Source organism: Spermophilus citellus (assembly GCF_964194105.1).
Source record: "Spermophilus citellus genome assembly, chromosome: X".
NCBI classification, from domain to species: Eukaryota; Metazoa; Chordata; class Mammalia; order Rodentia; family Sciuridae; genus Spermophilus; species Spermophilus citellus.
This window is the reverse complement of record NC_138190.1, coordinates 42,685,187-42,708,283: the sequence shown is the minus strand read 5'-3', so window position 1 is coordinate 42,708,283 and position 23,097 is coordinate 42,685,187. Positions and strand designations below refer to the sequence as shown.

The following is a 23,097-nucleotide window of genomic DNA, read 5'->3' as shown; positions in this document are numbered from 1 at the left end:
GAAACCCTGGGAAGAAGACGCCACTTTCCCCAAGGCCCTCATTTCCTTGCTTGCTCTGGAATCACTACACGACACAGTTGGCGCGTGTCTGAAGGACATCTACGGTTGCCAGACAGGGAGGGAGGGATGGCGGTCAGAGCAAACAGGAAGACAGTGGACGGTAGCTGGGGGAAGGGGCGCTACAGCTGGATCTCGGTTTCGAACCCCTGACGCGAGCTTCACGCAGGCGCAATGCGACTCCTGTCGTTCCATAAGGCGCGGTACTTTTTATTTTTTATTTATTTTGTGGGGGGGGGGGAGGTTCTTTTTTGACCTCGCGAGAGGTGTAGCCGGACACTATCCCTGCTCTGGGCGGGATTTGGGAGGGCAGGCGACAGACCTAACCCAATGGAAAAAAGAAGATCCGGCGCCCGCGGCCCCACAGGTCGCCGGGAATTTGGCGGCGTGGGCCGAGGGCGGAGTTTGAGAAAGGGGCTGCGTTCAGTGAGTGAAGCGCAAAGGATTGGCCGGCATAGATGGCTGAGGCGGGAAGAGGGCGGAGGCTGGCGGGAGGCGTCTCGGGACTGGCTGATGGCGTTTGATGTAACGTTAGGGATCCGGTGTGGGCAGGGGGTGGGGTCGGGTGAAAGGAAAGGGACAGTCCTCGGAGGAGCGGGGCTTGTTGAAACGCTATAGGGGCGGGATCTGATGGAGAGGAAGGTACCCCGATAAGGGGAGGAGTTAAATGAATCGTTAAGGGTGGAGTCGAGGCCAGGCCTGGGTCTGACTGTGTGAAAGGGTGGGCGATTTCCCGGGAGACAGGCCGGAAAGGACTGGTTTGTGAAGAAGGGATGCGGTTTTAGAGACTGGGTGAGTCTTAGAGGAATGAAAGGGCCTGGGAATGAGGCTTGGTAGAATGGAAGGGGCGGTGATTGGCTGGAAAAGTGCAGGCCCCAGAACGGACTAAGCCTGGGGGTTAATTGCTCAGTGAAAAGGTAAGACCGAAGAAGGAATCGTGAAAGAGGTGCTGTCCAGTGGAACGGGCGGGACCAGATGGAATGGACACCTCAGTGGACGGAAAGGGCCTTCAGAAAGGCCGGTTTAGAAGGCACTGGGGAATGGGATAGTGTAAGGGATGGAGTCTAGTATAGGGGGCGGGGCCCGGAAAAGAGCTGGGTTGCGGGGTCCTTAGGGACTCCAACCCCCTCGAAGCCATTTCTGGCCCTCCAGAACTGTGTCAGAGGACAAAGCTCCCCAACAATGACCTCCACCGGGCAGGATTCCAATACAACCAGGCAGAGAAGGAGCAGGCACAGCCCGCAGTCGCCCCTTCAGGACTCCAGCGTCACCTCGGTGAGGCCCCAGACCTGCCCTGATGAGGGGGAGGGAGAGTAAGCCAGCCAAAACCCCAGAATCTGAACTCTGACCGTTCTCTCTTATTATCAGAAGCGGAGTGTTAAGAAGGGTACCGTACCTCGCTCAAGCCCAAATCTAGCGGAGGTAAAGAAGAAAGGCAAAATGAAGAAGCTCAGCCAAGCAACCGAAGAAGACCTAGTCGTGGGGCTTCAAGGACTGGTGAGAGGGGCCTGGCTCTGATTTGGCCTTGTGTGACAATCAAAACCCTGAGATTCTCCACCTTGGACTGTACGGGATGTTCCCTCTGATTCAGGCCTTGAATGGATCTGTGTCTCTTTTTTTCCTGCAGGATTTAAACCTGCAGTCCAAGGCACAGGTTGGCACTGGCTTGGTGTTTGATGAGCAGCTCAATGAATTCCACTGCCTCTGGGATGACAGGTGAGGCTGGGTCCTCCAGACTGTCCCCAAACTACACAATCACACACACTTTGGACCCCCGCCCCCTTAGCAAGAATGAATCCTTGTTTACACCAGCCTGGAGACTAGAAGCAGATAATTTAAGAGGGTGGGGCTTGTTCTTGAAAGGATTCTTCTCATTTAACCAACATACATCTATTGAGTGTCTACAATGTTGCAAGAGTTGGTGATATAAATGTGCCAAAGAAGATAGATAGGGTTCCTTGTCAGGGAGCTGACGAATGAATAGGAGGGCAGATCAGTTAAAACAGCTGGTGAAAGTAGGCGGTGTTAATGATGTAATAAGCCTAGAAGATTCAGGAGTATTTAATAGAGGACATTGGACTAGCATCCAAGGGTTCCCAAGAGGCTTCCCCAAGGAAGGGATATTCATGCTGAAATAGGATTATACCTCTCATCCACTCTACAAAGTAATTTCTGTATTCAAAATATACTCAATATCTGTGACTTATCTACACTAGATCCCTGCTTCCAGCCTCCACATAACAACCTAAAAATATGTATGAGGTGATTCCCTTTCTTAAAATACTCCAAGGGCTATGTGCATGCTGTGGCACTCGCCTGTAATCCCAATGGCTCAGGAGGTTGAGGCAGGAGGATCCAGAGTTCAAAGCCAGCCTCTTGGCAAGGTCCTAAGAACTTAGTGAGACCCTATCTCAAAATAAAATACCAAAAAGGGCTGGAGATGAGGCTCAGTGGTTAAGCACCCCTGTATTCAATCCCTGTTACCAAAACAAAACAAAAACTTCAAGGGCAGAACATTATTCTCAAGGTAAAGTCTGAATTCCTCATCCTGGCTTCTTAAGGTTCCGCGTGATCTAGCTTCACATTACCTTTGTGACCTCATTGGCCAATCCTCCCCCTCATTCGCTTTGCTTCACTTCACTTCACTTCACATCAGTTCACATACATCAGTCCCCTTGCTGTTTTTCTAACAGGCCAGGCACCCTCTTGCCTTGGGTCTTTACCCTTGGCCAATTCCTTTTCCAACTTTTACATTTCAATGAGAATCTCAGAGAGGGCTTTACCTGGTCACTACTCCCTCCCACACCTGATCTTAGATATTTTCCTAGCCCCTGCCAATTGTTAATTATTATACTCCTGTGTTTACCAGTTGAATAGCTGCCTCCCCTGTCCTGACCTTAGACTAACTCTTGACAACAAAAGACCTCAACTATGGAATACATATTTACCATCTGTTGAGGAGTTAGAAGTACTGCAGTAAAGAAAACAAAGACCCCCTGCCTTCTGGGGAGGGGAAAGACAAACAAGATGTGAATGGTATCGTGTATTGGAGAGAACTGTACTGTGAAAAAGCACTAAGGCTGGATGAAGAAGAGGGCAAGGAAGGGAGGGACAGACAGCTGGAACAGTCTGGCCAAAGTCTGAAAGTAGGATCTGGGGTGGCTAGAGCAGGGGAGCAAAGGATATTACTAGAAATGAGGTGGGCTAGGGGATAAACAGGGAATATGTCTTGTATCTTGGCAGTAGAAAGTACAGTAGAGGGGATGCTTCCATTTTAAATAGGATAGTCAAGGAATGCCTCACTGAGATTTCACTGGGGACCATAAGGGAATGAGGGAATGAGCCCTGGAAGCCATCTGGGAGAACAGTGTTCTAGGCAGGAGGACAGCTAGATCAAGTCCCAGAGGCTGGCTGAAGGGTACATAGTTCATTTGAGAACCAAGGAGACCAGTGCAAGTGAAGCAAAATGAGGGAGGGGTTGGTGGGTGGGAGATGAACTCAAAGGTGATGATGGGCTGCTTGTTTAGAGCCTTTTGGGCATGGATGGGGAAGATTAGGGCTTTTACTGGGAATAGGATGGGAGCCATGAAAGGACTTTGAGTAGTTGGTAGACATAATCTGATTAGAATTTATGTATTTATTTATTGTGGTATTGAGGATTGAACCCAGGAGTATTCTACTGCTGAGCTATACCCCTGGCCATTTTTTAGTTTTTGAGACAGGATCTCGCTAAGTTGCTGAGGCTGGCCTCAAACTTGCAAGCCTCCTGCCTCAGCCTCTTGACTCACTGTAAATACAGGCACACTGTACCTAACTCTGATTAGGTTTTTGTTTTGTTTTGTGTTTGGTTCTGGGAATTGAACCTAGGAGTACTTAACTATTGAGCCACATCTCTAGCCCTTTTTTATATTTGTCTAAGAGACAGGGTCTTGCTGAGTTGCTTATGGCTTTACTAAGTTGCTAAGGCTGGTTTTGAACTCTCCATCCTCCTGCCTCAGTCTCCTAAACTGCTAGGATTACAAGGACTGTTTAGGTAGTGAAGACCAAAGCAGGGAGGCCAGTGAGGTGATAATGTGAGAGCCCAGGCTGGAGATTATGGTAGTGGAGAGCATCTGACTCTGGAGAGTGACAGGAAACAGGGCAGATGCCACTGTGGTAACAGCTATGGAAAGGTAAATGCAAAGATGTGGCAAAAGCCGACGTGGTGCTCCTCGGTGTTCCCATTTCTGTGTGTGTGTATAACCGCATCTCTGTCCCCAGTTTCCCAGAAGGCCCTGAGCGGCTCCACGCCATTAAGGAGCAGTTGATTCAGGAGGGCCTTCTGGATCGCTGTGTGTCCTTTCAGGTAAGTCCCCCAATTGGATGGAGGGCAGGGAGCTGACAGGACCTGGGCACAGCCTGTGCCTTAGCTCTTTATTCCTCATGTCTCCTCAGGCCCGGTTTGCAGAAAAGGAGGAACTGATGCTGGTTCACAGGTGAAAGCTTGGGATCCTGGTAGGGCTGGGGAGGAGGCGTCCCTGGACCATCCAGGGCAAGCTGAATGCCTTGGGAAAGAATATCATGGACTCTGTGGCCAGCCTTGGACAAGTCCCTGAGCCATCTGAATCAGTATCATCACCTGTAATGGGCTAGTAAACATAAGTTCCTCAGAAGGGCTTGATGTATGTTAGGTGCTTAGAATGGAGCCTAACACATTATCAGCCCATGATGAGCTATTGCTGTTATTATTATCTGGTTATGTCAACAGATGATGAATATGTGGGCAAAGTGAGCAGAGGGTTCCCCCAGAGGGCTACAGGAACCCAAAATAAGAGGCCTGGTGTGGTATGGCTCAAAGAAAGCTAGCTTGGCAGAGTGGGTATTTGAGTTGAGCTCTGAGAAGAGAAAAGGAGTGAGTCTGATGAAGAAGAGGGCAAGGAAGGGAGGAACAAACAGCTGGAACAGTCTGGCCAAAGTCTGAAAGTAGGTTCTGGGGTGGCTAGAGCAGGGGAGCAAAGGATATTACTAGAAATGAGGTGGGATAGGGGGTAAACAGGGAATGTGCCTTGTATCCTGGCTGTTCCCCCAGATTTTACAGTTGGGGGAGGTCTGATTTGACCAGAAGTCTGGTAATATGGAGGATTCTCAGCTGAACAGAGGATAGAGCCCTGAATCTCATCTCCTATCTATGTTCTCAGCCTAGAATACATTGATCTGATGGAGACGACCCAGTACATGAATGAGGGAGAACTCCGTGTACTAGCAGATACCTATGACTCAGTTTATCTGCATCCGGTATGGATGAGAATTGTGGGGTCAGGAATCCCGATAATCCCGGGATACCCTGGCCCCATGCCCACTGCACCCTGGCGAAAGCAGCTAAATGGATAGGGCTGCTCTCTCTCTCACTCCCTCTTTGTCTACCCACTATCTACAGAATTCATATACCTGTGCCTGCCTGGCCTCAGGCTCTGTCCTCAGGCTGGTGGATGCCGTCCTGGGGGCTGAGATTCGGAATGGTATGGCTGTTATCAGGTAGGACCTTCCAGCATTTGATATCTTACATATTTGAAAAGTCCTTCCCCCAAATGAAGAATGTTTTGGCCTGTGTACTATCTTTGTGTGATCCAAAGTCAACAGGTGCCAAAGTGGGTACAATAAGAAGTCTTTCTCCCACCTTTGTCACCCAGGCAAACTACTTGCTGTACTTAGAGGCAGTCTTTTTTTTTTTAAAGAGAGAGTGAGGGGGGAGAGAGAGAGAGAGAGAATTTTTAATATTTATTTTTTAGTTCTCGGCGGACACAACATCTTTGTTGGTATGTGGTGCTGAGGATCGAACCCGGGCTGCACGCATGCGAGGCGAGCGCGCTACCGCTTGAGCCACATCCCCAGCCCTAGAGGCAGTCTTTATAACTGATGACTGCTGTGTCCTCCCACAGATGATATTATTTAAGGGATAAGCATCAAATTCCATTGATTCTAAGATGCACATTTTTTTTTTCATATCTGGAACATCTTGAACTCCATTCATCTAACAGTGACATATCAGAACTTAATCAGGAACATTTTTTATTCTATTGTTGGCATGGAAAATCATGGAACATTTTGTCATCTCAGAATTGATGAGATGCAGTAGATGGAGCCTTTGTCCTCCCTCACCTTTTTTTTTTACCACCAGCAGTGACACGCTCCCATTGAACTGTGCATTTTTTACTTACATGTCCTGGAAACCTTTCTCTATCATATGTAGCGTAGACCTCAGTAGATACCATGGTACAAATTCACTATAAGTACTCCTCTATCAGTGAGCATTTTGGATCTCCCCAAACATTTGCTTCTTCGTGCATATACCACAGCAAATATGGGATACAATTGTAAACTTACTATTTTTTATGTAGGTTGTGGGCTAGGTCCTTGGAGCAGAATGACTGGTTATGAGAATGTATGCATAGATAACTTTAATGAACATTTTAAAATCTCCATTGGAGAAATAGTAGAAGATTGGGGCACAGGTATGGGTTTGAGGAACCCAGTTACTCAGTTCCTGGAAGATTTGCAGCATGAACACTGGAGAAGTTGGTGGTCCAGGGGAGAGTCCATCTCTACAGAGGAGGACCTCCAATCTGTGACCTTCCCTGTCCTGCTCAGGCCTCCTGGACACCATGCCCAGCACAGTCTTATGGATGGATACTGCATGTTCAACCATGTGGCTGTGGCTGCCCGCTATGCTCAAAAGAAGCACCACATTCAGAGGTCAGTGGCAGAGGGCAGGTGTTATGGGAGTAGCATGGGGTGGGGTATCCTGGTCTGGGCTCTTCCTCCAGATTCCCCTTGATCCCTTTGTACAGAGTCTCCCTTCTTTTACACTCACAGGGTCCTTATCGTGGATTGGGATGTACACCATGGTCAAGGAACACAGTTCACCTTTGACCAGGACCCCAGGTACACCACAAGTTCCATTGTGCTAGATTCACAGCCACCCCAACTCATGCACTTCCAGGCCCATCGTGAGGGGTTTGGAGGGAGGGGAAACATTCACATTCTTTGGGCCCACCTGGAACCAGAATCTGTGCTGCCCCCTGGGTGTCTGCTGTCTCCTAGCTTCACTCTGAGGCAGAAACTGTTGAATTCCCATTTAACAGTTTGGTGAGATTGAGCCTTATGGGTTAAGAAGTCACACGGTAATGAAGTGGGAGAGAGAGAATTTGACTCACAAATATTTGGAGGTTTTGTTCATCAATTTACCCTTGAGCTAGAGTGAACTTCAAATTACTATTTAAATATTTTCTGATTATAACAATACTACAAAGTATTTGCTAAAAAATACTAAAACAGGGGCTGTGGTGTAGCTGGAGCTAGGGGTATATTTCAGTAGTGGAGTGCTTATCTAGCATGCACAAAGCCCTGGGTTCCATCCCTAGCATCGCACACACACACACACACACACACACAAAATTTAAATGGAGGCCAGGCACGTGGTGCATGCTTGTAATCCCAGCATCTCAGCAGGCTGAGACAGGAGGATCATGAGTTCAAAGCCAGCCTCAGCAATGGTGAAGCACTAAGCAACTCAGTGGGACCCTATCTCTAAGTAAAATACAAAATAGGCTGGGGATGTGGCTCAGTGGCCAAGTGCCCCTGAGTTCAATCCCTGGTACACACACCCCCCACAAAAAAAAATTAAATGGAATAGGAGATATAGTTCAGTGGGAGAGCATTTTCTTAGCATGTTTGCGTGTTTATGGGGTTTGATCCTCAATATCAAAAAATGTCTAAAGCAGAGTTTCCTATCATTCCCATCACCTCCAAAATAACTTTTGACAGCCAGGCACACCTATATCCCAGCTACTCAAGAAATTGAGGCAGAAGGATCCCAAATTTGAGGTCAGCCTAAGCAACTTATTGAGACTCTGTCTCAAAATGAAAAAAATAAAAAGGTTCAGGGGTAGATACTTAGCATGTGTAAGACCCTGGATTAGGTCCCCTATACCACCAAAATTAAAAATATATATTTTTCACAGTTTAGGTAATATCCTAACTTTTCCCTACAGATTTATGAATATTCATAATTCTCATTATTATTAACAGCACACTGCATAATGGGATAATTGCATGTTCTTTGGCAAATTGCTGTTTTCATGTAATAGCATATCAGGGATACCCCCCCCATGTTAGTGCAACTAAAAGAATCTCATTCTTTTTTTTTTAATATTTTTAGTTGTAGATGGACACAATAGCTTTATTTTATTTATTTTTTTATGTGGTGCTGAGGATTGAAGCCAGTGCCTAACATGTGCTAGGCCAGTGCTCTACCACTGAGCCACAACCCCAGCACAAAGCATCTCATTCTTTGTAAGGGTTGCAGAGTATTCCATTGTATGCCTGTACCTCTGATCATTTAATTCTGGGTATTTAAAATACTTCCCAGGGGGCTGGGGATGTGGCTCAAGCCGTAGCGCGCTCGCCTGGCATACGTGCGGCCGGGGTTCGATCCTCAGCACCACATACCAACAAAGATGTTGTGTCCGCCGAGAACTAAAAAATAAATATTAAAAATTCTCTCTCTCTCCTCTCTCACTCTCTCTTAAAAAATAAAATACTTCCCAGTTTTTGTAATAGGCAATTCTACTGTGAATTCTTATAAATATATAATTTCATACTTCTCTTGAGTATATTTGTAGGATGACTATCTAATAGTGGTTTTCTGGGTCAGACAGGTCAATATTGTAAAAGGTCTGGTGTACATTGCCAAACCCCCCACCCCTCCCACAGAAGGGTACCCAGCTTACCCTTCCTACAGAAAGTGATTGATGAACAAGTCCTTACTAAGTAATAGCCTTCTATCTAGCCAGCTGCTTAGAATCCACTTTGCCCCCCATACATCCTGAGTTCCTGTGGCCTTTTGTCTGATCTAGGATGTTTGTTCTGTAGACATTGCTTTATTGTTTTCCCAGCATTCACTGTTGCTGACAGGTGTCTTTTCATTCTTATCTGAGTAATCTAATTTGCGCTCTATAAGCTTTTACCGTTTTTCTCTTTATCCCCTGTGTTCTGAAGTTTCACCCTGGCTCCTTCATTCTACTTAGCAGTGAGTTGACATTATATATCTAAAGACTCATGTCTTTCTTCAATCCTTGGAAGTTTTCTTCAATTAGATCTTTGATAATTTCTTCTACTGCATTTTCTCTATTCTCCCTTTTTAGGACTTCTACAGTTTAGATGTTAGATGTTTCTGGGTTGATCTTTTTTGTCATACTTTTTTTAATATATATATTTTTAGTTGTTGATAGACCTTTATTTTATTTATTTATATGCAGTGCTGAGAATTGAACCCATTGCCTCCCACATTTTAGGCAAGTACCCACCCCGTCTTATTTTTTTAACTTACGTTTTCTGTCTCTTTTTCAGTTTGCAGTCTTAGGCGATTTCCTCAAATTTATCTGCAAGTCCTTTTGTTGAATTATGTATATAGACATTCTTTTAGTCTCCCCAAGTACTTTCTTCCTCTCCATTTCTATGCCTTCTCATTCCTGATCTTGTTTTTATAAAGTACTGATTAGACACTTTAAATTTTCTTCTGTTCTGAATTTTATTCTTCATTCTGAGGTTATTTTTTTCTTGGCCCTTCTCTTTCATACTGGTGATTTTCCTCAAATATGATCCTTATTTGGCTATCTATACCAGAAATTAAAGGACTGTTGTACGGGCCATCATGGGATTACTCTGCTGTGATGTGTGTAGATCTATTTTCCTAAAAAGCATTTTCCCTAGAATGGGGGCAGATAATGTCTGTTGACAGGTCTCAACTTTAGGGACTATGGAAAAGGACCCACACATTAGATAGGATCTTGCCAAATGTGAAAAATAAGAGAGCCTCTTCCAGATGGCATCTCTTTTCCTTCAGCCTTGCCAAAGATAAGTCTATTTTACTTATCTTTTCTAATCTACCTTTTGTCTTTTTTATCATCTCACTGTTTTATTGTGTTTTAAATTCTTCATTAATTTCTTTGTTTTTATCCTTACTAACTTCTTCCTCCTATGTTCTTTATTTTGTTCACACTGTCTTCTTGAATCGACTGCTTCAACATTTATCAACACATTGGTCAATCTTGTTTCATTCATGTCTGTACCACTGCCTTCCTCATATTTATTTTGGAGCTAAAACCAGATATCATATAATTTTTTCTGCAAAAATTCCAGAATACATCTTTAAAACATAAGGGTGCTTTTTTTTAAGGGTGCTTTTTAAAGCATTACTGACTAGGGCGTGTATCTCCATGATAGACCACTTGCTTAGCATGCACAAGGCTTGGGTTCCATCCCCAGTACTGGCAAAAGAAAAGAAAAAGCATTATTTCACTATCTTGCCTGCAAAATTAATAAGAATTCTTGAATATCATTAAACATTTTTTATGTCTTAAATGCATCCGAGAGGCTAGAGCATTAGTTCATTGGTACAGTGTGTGCCTAGCATGTGCATAGCCCTGGTTTCAATTCCCCAGCATCAAAAAATAAATAAATAAATAAATAAAAAGTGTATCACAGGGGCTGTGGCTCAGCAGTAAAGCACTCGCCTAGCACATGCGAGGCACTGGGTTCAATCCTCAGCACCACATAAAATAAATAAATAAATACAGGTATTGTGTCCAACTACAACTAAAAAAAATGTTTTTAAAAAAGTGCATCACAGGCTTTAAGTGTGTTATTTTGGGATACATTGTTGATTATATATATAAATGTGAACACTTCAATACATTCTTTCTTATAAGAATGTGTAAATGAATAAAAAAGCTATCCATGCCCTTTGATCTCCTAAATCCTCATCTTTCAGTCTTAACTAGAGCAGCAGGGAAACAAATTGTACAGTCCTTAAAATACTATAATGGAGACAAGGCAAACAGGTAAACTTTAAACCAAGCAGTTATAAGAAACAAGTTTGGCAAATTTGTCATTCAGTGACTTGGCTATTCAGAATTGATTTTCTGTGCATTGGCCTGAGTCTGCACCTTTTTTTTTGTAGAAGGGATAATTTAGGTCATCTTAGGTCCCCCCCAAAGCTCCTACTCAGTATGGGAGAGGGCCCTCTGGGACCCCCCGAGTCTCAAAATCTACTTTCCAGAGATTTGTTAGAGTCTCATATTTTATGGCATCCTTTTTCCCATTCTGTCTTTCTAGGTTGGCACTTATTTTAAAATTATTTTACTAGACTTGGGGTATAACACAGTAGTAAAGCATATACTTAGCATGTACAAGGCCCTGGGTTCAATCCCCTAAATAAATAAATAAACAAACATTCCTTTACCATCTTTTGACTAGTATGTCAGGAAGTCAAAGAGGAAAACCTGTGCTATTAGTCTCCCATTCCACTTGAAGCTGGTTGAATGTATTTTAAAATCCCCTTCTGGGCTGGAGGTGTAGCTCAGTGGTAAAGCTCCTCTGAGTAAATACCCAATACTACCACCAAAATATTTTTTTTAGTTATAGATGGACACAGTACTTTTACTTTATTTTTTATGTGTTGCTGAGAATTGAACCCAGTCCTCTCACATGTTAGGCAAGTGCTCTACCACTGAGCTACAACCCCACCCCTGTGTCATAATTTCTGTCAGAACCTATCTATTTTTTTGTTTCAGTACCTCTCACTCCTATGTGTGCTCACTTTCTTACTTAAGAAGTAGTAGAGTTAACCTGTAAGGCACTGAGGAGAAGGGATTGGACTTTTGGCATTCCTAGTCAGCACCCCAACTCCAGCTTCACACATAGAACCATGTCATACCCTTCTCACTCCTGGGCCTCCCACTTCATTCACAGGAATCACTGGACTTCCCAGCCTAGCCTGAGGGAGTTTTCAGCCTTAACTGGCTCCCTCCAGCTAAGAGCCCATGACCCCAGTGGGCCTCCACTGTCATAGGGTTTGCCCTGTTGTTCCTACCTTGGTCATGGGGACATGATCTAGAGTCTTCCACAGGGTCAGGAGCCAGCTCTTGGGATCTTAGACCTGAGTCTAAAATTGGGTGGGAATCAAGGGGCCAGTGATACTCACTGATAGAGAGGTTCTACTAGGAGACAAATGAATGAGTAAGCAAGATAATGGGAGAATAAATGAAAGAATTAATAAATGGGAAGTTCAATAAACTGGGACTGAGTGGAAAGTTAAATTAATGGAAGATTGGATATAAGAATTGAGAAATTGATGAAGCAGAGAATGAATGAGTGGTTGAGCAGGAAAACAAATGGATAAGTAAAGTGTGATAACTGTGGTTTGGAAGTGTCTGGGAATTGACCTTCTCTAGCTCCCTTACATTTTTGTGGTACTGGGGATGGAACCCAGAGCCTCAAGCAGGTTAGGCAATCCCTCACCTCTTTTTCCCTCTGCCTTTAGTGTCCTCTACTTCTCCATCCACCGCTATGAGCAGGGTCGGTTCTGGCCCCACCTTAAGGCCTCTAACTGGTCCACCACAGGTTTTGGCCAAGGCCAAGGATACACCATCAATGTGCCTTGGAACCAGGTCAGTGTCTACCCACCCTGTGTCCCAAAGTGAGGCCAAGGCCTGCTCTTCCACCATCTTGGGGCAGGTGACTGACTGACCCCCATCATGCCTCTGTCGGCAGGTGGGGATGCGGGATGCTGACTACATTGCTGCTTTCCTGCACATTCTGCTGCCAGTTGCCTTTGAGGTTCGAGGAGTCTGGGAAATGTTGGGGTGAGCGACAACATTGAAGGAATGGCCTATGAAGGCAGATAGCCTCATGTAGTCTTTTGCCCCCTCAGTTCCAGCCTCAGCTGGTCCTGGTGGCTGCTGGATTTGATGCCCTCCAAGGGGACCCCAAGGTAAGGCAGTCTCCCTAGGGCAAGAGGTGGTCAAAGGAGCTACACAGCCAGACTGACCCTCTGCATCCCCCCAGGGTGAAATGGCTGCTACTCCAGCAGGGTTTGCCCAGTTAACCCACCTACTCATGGGTTTGGCCGGAGGAAAGCTGATCCTGTCTCTAGAGGTAAGTAACTCACCTTTGTCTCAACCTGTGGATTCTGGAGGGTTTAAGAATAAAGTTTTCAGGCTAGGAGTATAAATCAGTGGTAGAGCACTTGCCTAGCATGTTCAAGGCCCTGGGTTCCATCCCCAACACCACCAAAAAATAAAATAAAAGACAATAAAAGAACAGAGTTTTTAAGTCCATCAGCAGTTCCTGGCCTAGCATTTCCACTAACTAACTGGGCAACCTTACAGGGAGCACTTCATTTCTTTGTGTCTCTGTTTCCTATAGGTCAGATAGACAAAAAGATAATGGCAGTCACTTCATGTCATTGTCCAGTGAATTGAATACGGTCACTCTGTTATTACCTTGTTTGACATGCAGTGTGCACCCTAGTATTGTTATTACTACCATTATTTTTTTTTCTTTTTTTTTTTTTTTTTTTTTTTTATTGGTTGTTCACAACATTACAAAGCTCTTGACATAACATACTTCATACATTGGACTGAAGTGGGTTATGAACCCCCAATTTTACCCCAAATGCAGATTGCAGAGTCACATCGGTTACACTTCCACAATTTTACATAATGTCCTATTGGTCATTGTTGTATTCTGCTACCTTTCCTATCCCCTACTATCCCCCCTCCCCTCCCCTCCCAACTTCTCTCTCTACCCCATCTACTGTATTTCATTTCTCTCCTTGTTTATTTTCCCATTCCCTCACAACCTCTTGTATGTAATTTTGTATAGCAATGAGGGTCTCCCTTCATTTCCATGCAATTTCCCTTTTCTCACCCTTTCCCTCCCATCTCATGTCTCTGTTTAATGTTAATCTTTTCTTCCTACTCTTCCTCCCTGCTCTGTTCATAGTTGCTCTCATTATATCAAAGAAGACATTTGGTATTTGTTTTTTAGGGATTGGCTAGCTTCACTAAGCATAATCTGCTCTAGTGCCATCCATTTCCCTGCAAATTCTATGATTTTGTCATTTTTTATTGCTGCATAGTACTCCATTGTGTATAGATGCCACATTTTTTTTATCCATTCATCTACTGAGGGGCATCTGGGTTGGTTCCACAGTCTAGCAATTGTGAATTGTGCTGCTATGAACATCGATGTGGCAGTATCCTTGTAGCATGCTCTTTTAAGGTCTTCAGGGAATAGTCCAAGAAGGGCAATAGCAGGGTCAAATGGTGGTTCCATTCCCATCTTTCCCAGGAATCTCCAAACTGCTTTCCAAATTGGCCGCACCAATTTGCAGTCCCACCAGCAATGTACAAGTGTACCCTTTTCTCCACAACCTCTCCAGCACTTGTTGTTGTTTGACTTCATAGTGGCTGCCAATCTTACTGGAGTGAGATGGTATCTTAGGGTGGTATTACTACCATTATTCTTCCCTGAATGTGATATCTGGTCCTTTCTTCATGCTCCCTCACATCCCCCTCCTCAGGGTGGCTACAACCTCCGCTCCCTGGCTGAGGGAGTTAGTGCATCACTCCATACCCTTCTGGGAGACCCTTGTCCCATGCTGGAATCTCCTGGTGCCCCCTGCCCAAGGTGAGCCCAGGTGAAGGAGAGGGGAAGGGGGCCCCTCCCTGTCCACCTGTGGCTATTTCATCCTATTTGCCTGTCCCCTGCCCTCAGTGCCCAGACTTCACTCTCCTGCACTCTGGAAGCCCTTGAACCCTTCTGGGAGGTCCTTGTGAAATCAGGTAGGAAGCTGGATGTGGGCCTGCTGGAAGTTGGACATGGGATGAGAAGTCGGGGGTTGGGGAGATTCTATTGCAGACTCACCCACTCTGACTTTCCTGGGAAACCTTGGTGGGGGAGAGTCAGGGCCTCTCTCTTAAACCAGGCCCAAGTTTAAGGCTTCCACCCCTTTTTATGTTTGGACCACTTATGTTCCAGAGTATTAAGGGGAATCCAGATTGGGAGACTAGGGTGAACATGACCTTTCTTTGTAGCTGAGACCGTGGAGGAGGACAACTTGGAGGAGGAAAATACAGAGGAGAATGAGGATGAGGGACCCTGGGAGCCTGTGCTGCCTATTCTGACATGGCCAGTGCTACAGGATCGTACCGGGCTGGTCTATGACCAAAGAATGATGAGTCACTGTAACCTATGGGACAAGTATGCAGTCAGAGGGCTGGGATAAATGGGTAGGGGGTCACTGCCTCCCAGGCACTAAGCCCCTATCATTGGTTTTCCCCTACCACTAGCCACCACCCTGAGACACCCCAGCGCATCTTGAGAATCATGTGCCACCTAGAGGAGCTGGGCCTTGCTAGTCGCTGCCTCATTTTGCCAGTGCGGCCTGCCACTGACACTGAGCTGCTTACCTGCCACAGGTCTGGCCCGTGTGGTGTGAGTGGGCTATAGGGTTCTGGATGGGCTCTGGGGGACAGAGCCTAGAGCTCCCCTCCATGGTGTATGGAGCTGCTGTGGACCTAGAGAGTCCCAAGTGTCATTTCCAGGGTGAGGCCGAGGAAGGGGACAAAGCCACTTAACTATCTCCTGGGGACTCCTTTCTGTGCCTCCAGTTCTGAGTATGTGGAGCGTCTCCGGGCCACGGAGAAGATGAAAACCCGGGACCTTCACCGTGAGGGTGCCAACTTTGACTCCATCTACATCTGCCCCAGCACCTTTGCCTGTGCACAGCTTGCCACGGGTGCTGTCTGTCGCCTGGTGGAGGCTGTGCTCTCAGGAGAGGTATGTCCACTTCAGGATGGGTACTGGGCTGGAGAGAGGAAGTCCTAGGAGAATGGAAAGGGTCACCTGCACTTAAGGAGGTCCTGAGGGAGTTGAGCAAAGCCCTTGGAAATGGGTAGTGGGGAGCCTCCCTGCTTACTGGGAGGGGAGTCCCAGGAATGGGATCCCTTGCAGCTGGTGAATTGGTAGAAGGGGCAAGAGAGAAAGAAGAGTAAAAGAAAGGGGAGAACAAATGTGAGTGAGAGCCAGGGATCCATCTTAACTCATCACTCCTGCTCCCAGGTTTTGAATGGCATTGCTGTGGTGCGTCCCCCAGGACACCATGCTGAGCAGGATGCTGCCTGTGGTTTCTGCTTTTTCAATTCTGTGGCAGTTGCTGCTCGTCATGCTCAGGCCATCAGTGGACGTGCCCTGCGGTAAGGGCAGCCTAAAGACCTCCAAATCCTGATCCTTGCAAATTCTAGACCCCTCTCACAGCCCAGTGCTTACTCAGCAGGTCCACAGCACAGGCCCCACAACTTTCCCAGAAACAAGCAAGGGTCTACTTGCCCATTACTTCCCCAGAAAAGGACCAAGAGGTGACCTCTCAGTATCTGCCCTGTTAGGACTCCCAGATCATGGCACCCATGGCTTATAAACCAGAGTCCTGCCCCATTTTTTCTGACCCCTAACAGTTAATCCAACAGAACCCAGACCCAGGCCCCCGGTGCTTACTCCAAAAGACCCAGGATCATACACATAAGACTTAGCCACTCAGGCCTGAACTCAGTTCCTAGCATTTTCCCCAAAAGAGCCCAGGACCCAGCCCCAAGCACTTTCTCAGGCCCACAGAAAACCCTTTATTGGACCCAGAGTCGGGCTTTCATCCTGAAGCCCAGTACTTTCCCAAGAGATCCAGGGTCCTGCCACCCAGCAATAAGTTTCTCTGCAGCTCCCAGGGACCTAGCTGTACCTTCTCCCAGGGATCAAGTTTCCCAGGTTACTGAGGAGCTATTCCCTCCCTAGGATTCTGATTGTGGACTGGGACATCCATCATGGTAATGGAACTCAGCACATATTTGAGGATGATCCCAGGTGAGAGGCTGGGGCTAGGGGCAAGGGTGTGGTCAGGAAGGGGACTGAGCCATGCTTGGGGCCCCTAACCAGCCATGGCCCCCTCCAAACCCCATCCCCGGCAGTGTGCTATACGTGTCCCTGCACCGCTATGACCACGGCACCTTCTTCCCCATGGGGGATGAGGGCGCCAGCAGCCAGATAGGCCGGGCTGCAGGCGAGGGCTTCACTGTCAATGTGGCCTGGAATGGGCCCCGCATGGGTGACGCTGACTACCTGGCTGCCTGGCATCGGCTGGTGCTTCCCATTGCCTATGAGGTAAGGCTTAAGATATGTGTGACAAACCTGTGAGGGTGGCAGCAGGTGCTTGCCTCCTCACTTTGTGTGTCTGACTGCCTGGTGACTGATCATGAGACAACCTATGGGTGCCTATACTGATGGTTGTTAGGGCAGGGATGGCTGGGATGGCCTTGGGTATTTGACTGTTCACTTGACTGCCCTCTCTTTGTGACATTATGTTTGTGAGCAACTGTCTTGGCTTTGCATGGGATGACCTTTTGTGGTGGCTCTGTGTGTGAGAATCTTTTGGATGTGCAGTGGTAGTCTGTGTGGCCTGATTAGATCTGTGTCCTATTTTTCTGCCATCGTGAGTGCCATCCTCTGGGTGTGAGGGTGTCTGTGACTAATGCTCTGTGGAACTGTGTATGCAGTGGAGGGCTGGGGGATGGGTATATGTATATGACTCTGTACAGGTGGTTACTTGTCATCCCCTTTTCTCTGTGTGATAGATGTGATACTGTATGTCACTGGATGCTACTATGTCTTTGACAGACTTGTGAGACCTCTGGATGTGGGAGGCCATGTGGGACCACCATCTCTGTGTCTGTCTGCCCTGGCTATTTGTGTATATGTTTCCCTGGTTAGGGGGTGCTGTGGGTGTGGCTGCCTTCCATGTGTGTGAGCTGGGTGTGTGTGTGTGTGTGTCTGACTGAGGGCAGGCATGTACACACTACTCTGCAAGCCTGGTTCTGCACCTTTAGATCTACATGTGTGTCTGACTGTGCATGGGTGGCAGGAACCATCCTGTGAATGTATATGACTGTGTATGCAAGTGACCACCTCCTGTGGGTGCAACTGCATGTGTGTGAACATTGTGACTAGGTGCTGATGGCATGGGAGCATGGGTATGATTGTGACTGCAAAGGTAGCTGTGAATAACTTCCTTCTGAGAAATTGAGTATGTGTATGCGACTAGTGCAGATGTACAGTTTTGTCCATGTGGGACTTGTGATTGTGTGTGGTGCTTGCACTGTCACATATTCTGTGACATAAGTGTGTTTGCCTCTCTTGGCACCTGTGTCATGTGCATGTGTGTCCCATGTTTGACTTTGGGGTGCATGTGTGTGAGGACATGTCTCTATTTGTCCATTTCTCGTGACACCATCTCTTAACATCTGAATCTCCATGTCTGTGTAACTCATATCTGTCTCATGACTCTCTCATGTTCCCTTCTATTCATTCTTAATATCCCTGAATTTCTCTGGTGTCTGTGTCTCTCTTTTTCCTAGTTCTGAGTTTCTGTTTCTCATATTTTCCCCTCTGATGCTCTTTCTTTTCAGGTCTCTAAATCCAGGCTTCCTGGTCTCCAGGTCCAGAGCCTCCACTCCTCTGACTTGCATCTCCCTGTCTTCACTTGTCTTTGTCTCCATCAGTTACTGCCTATCAAAGCCCTTCCCCTCATGCCCATGTCTCTCTTTTCTTCTTGCCTCAGTTTAACCCAGAATTGGTGCTGGTCTCAGCTGGCTTTGATGCTGCACGAGGGGACCCACTTGGGGGCTGCCAGGTGTCACCTGAAGGTTATGCCCACCTCACCCATCTGCTGATGGGCCTTGCCAGTGGCCACATTGTCCTTATCCTAGAGGTAACTCTTTTTCAATCTTTCTTCCCATGGTGGGGGCAGTTTGGAAGAGTCAACTGCATTACTCAGGGCAGTTTTGTAAAATCTTTGAATGTCTCCACCTGGGATTGTTGGCACACAATAGACATTAATAATGACAATAACAACAGCATTAACAGCTTTTTAAAAATATTTTATTAGTTATTGTGGACTTTATTGATTTATTTTTATGTGGTGCTGAGAATCGAACCCAGTGTCTCACACATGCTAGGCAGGCACTCTACCACTGATCTACAACCCCAGCCCCCATTAACAGCTTTAATTGAGCACTCACTATATGCAAAGCTCTCTTCTCAGCACTTCATATTTATTATTAATTTTCTTTGCTTGACAAAGCAGCCTTATGAGGTATGGTCTGTTTACCTCATTATTTTTCTCTCTCAAGATCAAGAGAACTGAGCTGGGTATAGTTGTGCATGGGTGTAATCCCAGTAACCCAGGAGGCTAAGGCAGGAGGATTGCAAGTTCAAGGCCAGCCTTGGCAACTTAGCAAGAGCCTGTCTCAAAATATTTTTTTTAACTGGGGTAGAGATGTATCTCAGTACTTGCCTAGCATATGTGAGGCCCCAGATTTATTCCCCAGTATCACAAATAAAAGATCAGGGGAACTGAGGCACAGAGGAAGTAGTCACACTTAATAATGGCACAAATGGGGCTTGAACCCAAGCATCCTGGCTCCAGGGTCTGTTTTTTACCATTATCTGAACCGTTTCTAACTAGTTCCTAGGGCAAAGTAAATTGACCTTTTGTAAATGATTCAGTGCCTCTGCCTTCATACCTCAGTTTCATTATCTGTAAGATGGGGATGGCTAATTGTGGATGGAAGAGTGTCTGGCATATGGTAAGAACTGAATAATTGCTGTATGTTTTTTACTGTTAGGCATTATTCAGACATTAATCCTCTCAGCAAACTTTTTTTTTTTGGGGGGGGGGGGTACCAGGGATTGAACTCAGGGGCACTGGACCACTGATTCACATCCCCAGCCCTACTTTGTATTTTAAATAGAGACCACTGAGTTACAACCCCAGTCCCATGTCAGCAAACTTTTATGCTATTATTTTCACTATTTTACAGATGGGGAAGCAAGCCACTGAGAAATTAGCTGGCTTGTAAAAAGTCCCACTTACAATATGTCCAGGACTACTTATGGCAGGGCAGGGTAGTGGTTGAGAACATGGACTATTTTGTCAGGTGTCTCAAGTTCAAACCCCAGCACTACCTCTTCAGCTGTTGTGACCTCAGACAAGTCATCTAACCACTCTGAGCTTCCTTATCTGTAAAAAGAGTAGAGGCTAGAGTTCCTGTACAGTGTAGAAAAATTCAAGATAGGGGATCTTGTAGAGAGTAAGGCGAGTCATTTCTATAATAGATCAGGACAGGTCCTTTTATATGGGTTCACAGCAGGCATCTTATAAAGGTCAGGTCAGAGGTTTATATGGTGTGAGGCCAGAGGTTTCTAGACAGTGTGAAGACAGATTTCTGTATGGCATGAAGGCAGGTCCCTATATGTTGAGCACCTGTGGTTGTGAGAATTAAGTATGTTAGTCTGCATGAAATATTTAAAATAGGGTATGGCACACAGCATACACCTAATAAATGTCAGCTATTACTGACATTTATTATTATTACTGATGCAATTATCAGTATCATTATTTCTATTATCACTATTATTATCTTGCACTTGACAGCATTTTGTTTTACCCTCCTGCAACAACCACCTCACTGAGTGCTGCCCATCTTACAAATGTGAATCACACATTTATTCCTGGTACCAACCCTCCACTCCAGACTTGCAGGGCCCTGGAGTCGAGAGGAAGAGGAAGTGGGAAGGCAGGACATCTAATCATTCAAATCCCCTGAAGAACTCCCTCTATATCATTCCTTCCCCTTTTCCTTAACAAAGGGTGGCTACAACCTGACATCCATCTCAGAGTCCATGGCTGCCTGTACCCACTCCCTCCTTGGAGACCCACCACCCCTGCTGACCCTGTCAAGGCCTCCACAGTCAGGAGCTCTGGCCTCCATCTCCGAGACCATCCAAGTCCATCAGAAATACTGGCGCAGTTTGAGGGTCATGAGTGAGTGAAGCCGGGGAATTATAATGAGGGTACTCAGGGAAGAAGGGGGCAGGGAAATTATAATGAGGGTACTCAGGGAAATAGAGGCAGGAAAGGGGACAGAATCCATACTCAAGGATCTCATTCCATGGTTCCAGAGGTAGAAGACAAGGAGGGATCCTACAAGTCTAAGTCCTTTACCAAGAAGGTGCCCCAACCAGCCAATTCTGAATCTGCTAAGGGAATAACAGCCCCAGAAGGGAAGGTTCTAGAAGAAAGCAAGGGGAAAGCTACCCCAGCATTGTCTGCAGAAGAGTCCACTCTGAGCCAGACTAAATCGGAGACATCTAAGGTGGTGCTCACTCAGGACCAGTCCTCAGAGGCAGCCACTGGGGAGGCCACAATGGACCAGGCCACCTCAGAAGAAACTGTGGGGGAAACCTCAAAGGCAACTACGGGGGAAGACTTGCTGGACCAGACCACTGCTGAAGAGGCCATGGGAGGAACTAAGCCGATCCAAAGTCTTCTAACCTCACGCACAGAGAAAAAGACTCCAGCAGGCTCACCCATGCAGGTACCCACAGCAGAGTTGTCCCTAAATTAGCTGGTGGAGAATGTGAATACCTTAGAACTAGGCAGTGAAGCTCAGGTAAGGTCACCAAACCCAGGGAGAAGGGGTAAGAATTGGGCCTCTCAAGTAAATTTATTTCCTTTTGTGTGTCCAGAAAACTCTAGAAGCTCAGACTGCAGAAGAGGAGAGCCTACTAGGAGAGGCGGCTGGAGGTCAGGATGTGGGTGACTCAAAGCTCACAATGGGATCTGGGGATCTTAGTGGCATGGACCAGGTAAGTTCAGGGAGAGGCTAGGATTGTGGCTTTTTTCTTGCCAATTCATGACTCCCCATCAGGAGCATGTGATGTAGAAACATAAAATTGGAGATGAGGTCCCCAACTTACTCAGTTTCACCCATTCACCCTAGGCCATATTTTATGCTGTGACACCACTGTCCTGGTGTCCCCATTTGGTGGCAGTATGCCCCATTCCTGTAGCAGGCCTGGATGTAACCCAACCTTGTGAGGACTGTGGGACACTCGAGGAAAACTGGGTGTGTCTGTCTTGCTATCAGGTATGGACCAGAGGAAGGGAATTGGGTGCAGGTTGGCCTTGGAGCAAACTGCATGTGAGTGCTGAGCCCCACCTGACACTTTCCAACCTTAGGTTTACTGCAGCCGTTACATCAATGCTCATATGGTCCGACACCATGAAGCCTCTGGACACCCACTGGTCCTCAGCTACACTGATTTGTCTACCTGGTGTTACCCCTGTCAGGCCTATGTCCACCACCAGGTACGTCCTGGGCAGACCCTTTAACCCCTGACACATACTTGCCCCCCAGCCCATCCCTATCCTCTTCTGTGATTGGGTAAAGGGAGAATGCAGATCCTACCAAAGGCTGCATCCTGATTATTTAGTATGATGTGGGGACTATGAGATAGTCTAGGGGTCGGGTGGTTGAGGGCTGGAGTAGGGCAACCTCTTGGCTAAGGTAGAGCTGTCCTCACTCCTCTCACCTACCCTGTTCTTGCCTCCTCCTCAGGCTCTCCTAGATGTGAAGAACATCATCCACCAATATAAGTTTGGGGAGAATATGCCCCACCCACACTAAATCCCAGAATGTGCTCCCTTTTCTCTCCCTTCTGAGGCCCAAGACAGACCAGCCTTAGTTCTTTGCAACCCTTACCCTGGATGAGGGTGGCCTCTTACTCTGCCATACCCTGAATATCCTTTGAAAGTTGCCCAAGGGTGCTTATTTAAATGTACTAAATACTTTTAAGAGGACTGTGATGATCAGTCATGGACCTGCCCCTGCCTGCTGCCTATTTGAGGGGCACCACTACTCTACCCCAGGAGAGAGGGGCAGCTCAGCAGCTCCACGAGAGAGCTGAAATCACAAGGATAATATTGGAGGGGGGGCAAGTGGCAGTTATGGCAGGATTGCATATTTAATAAAATGCAAGTTATTACAAAACATGGAGAAAGCCTTTTAATTTTGAGTATGTTGAGAACCCCACATCCCTAGCCAACAGGGTTAATGGTAATGAAGGAGTGGGTAATGAGGGAGTGGGTCTTCATCAAGTCAACCCCCTGGCCATTGATTGCCCCCAGGAAATCTAATTGAAGATGTACAACTTTAATCCCAGTGACTCAGGAGGCTGAGACAGGACGATGACAAGTTGAAGGCCAGCCTCAGCAATTTAGCAAACCCCTAAGCAACTTGTTTGTTTCAAAAAAGAAAAGAGAAACAAAGA

At 46.5% G+C, this 23,097-nt stretch overlaps 1 protein-coding gene across 3 annotated transcripts; it reads left to right on the top strand.

Annotated features, from left to right (window-relative positions):
• Positions 1-620: 620 nt before the first annotated feature.
• HDAC6 (histone deacetylase 6) lies at positions 621-22,810 on the top strand. 3 transcript variants are annotated; one of them, XM_081276772.1, is made up of 29 exons: positions 621-849; positions 1,210-1,332; positions 1,426-1,554; positions 1,685-1,773; positions 4,318-4,402; positions 4,492-4,532; positions 5,235-5,331; positions 5,474-5,571; positions 6,685-6,789; positions 6,910-6,978; positions 12,419-12,545; positions 12,649-12,714; positions 12,809-12,868; positions 12,943-13,032; positions 14,462-14,568; positions 14,656-14,723; positions 14,976-15,141; positions 15,231-15,359; positions 15,552-15,720; positions 16,003-16,136; positions 16,726-16,794; positions 16,899-17,091; positions 18,545-18,694; positions 20,635-20,809; positions 20,947-21,362; positions 21,514-21,633; positions 21,768-21,914; positions 22,007-22,135; positions 22,386-22,810. In XM_081276772.1, the coding sequence occupies exons 2-29, from the start codon at positions 1,240-1,242 to the stop codon at positions 22,452-22,454; spliced, it is 3,390 nt and encodes a 1,129-aa protein (XP_081132898.1). In that variant the 5' UTR covers positions 621-849; positions 1,210-1,239; the 3' UTR covers positions 22,455-22,810. The 3 variants fall into 3 exon arrangements, with proteins under 3 accessions (XP_081132898.1, XP_081132897.1, XP_081132899.1); XM_081276771.1 differs by having other exon boundaries at positions 627-699; XM_081276773.1 differs by having other exon boundaries at positions 836-974.
• The last annotated feature ends 287 nt before the right edge of the window (positions 22,811-23,097 follow it).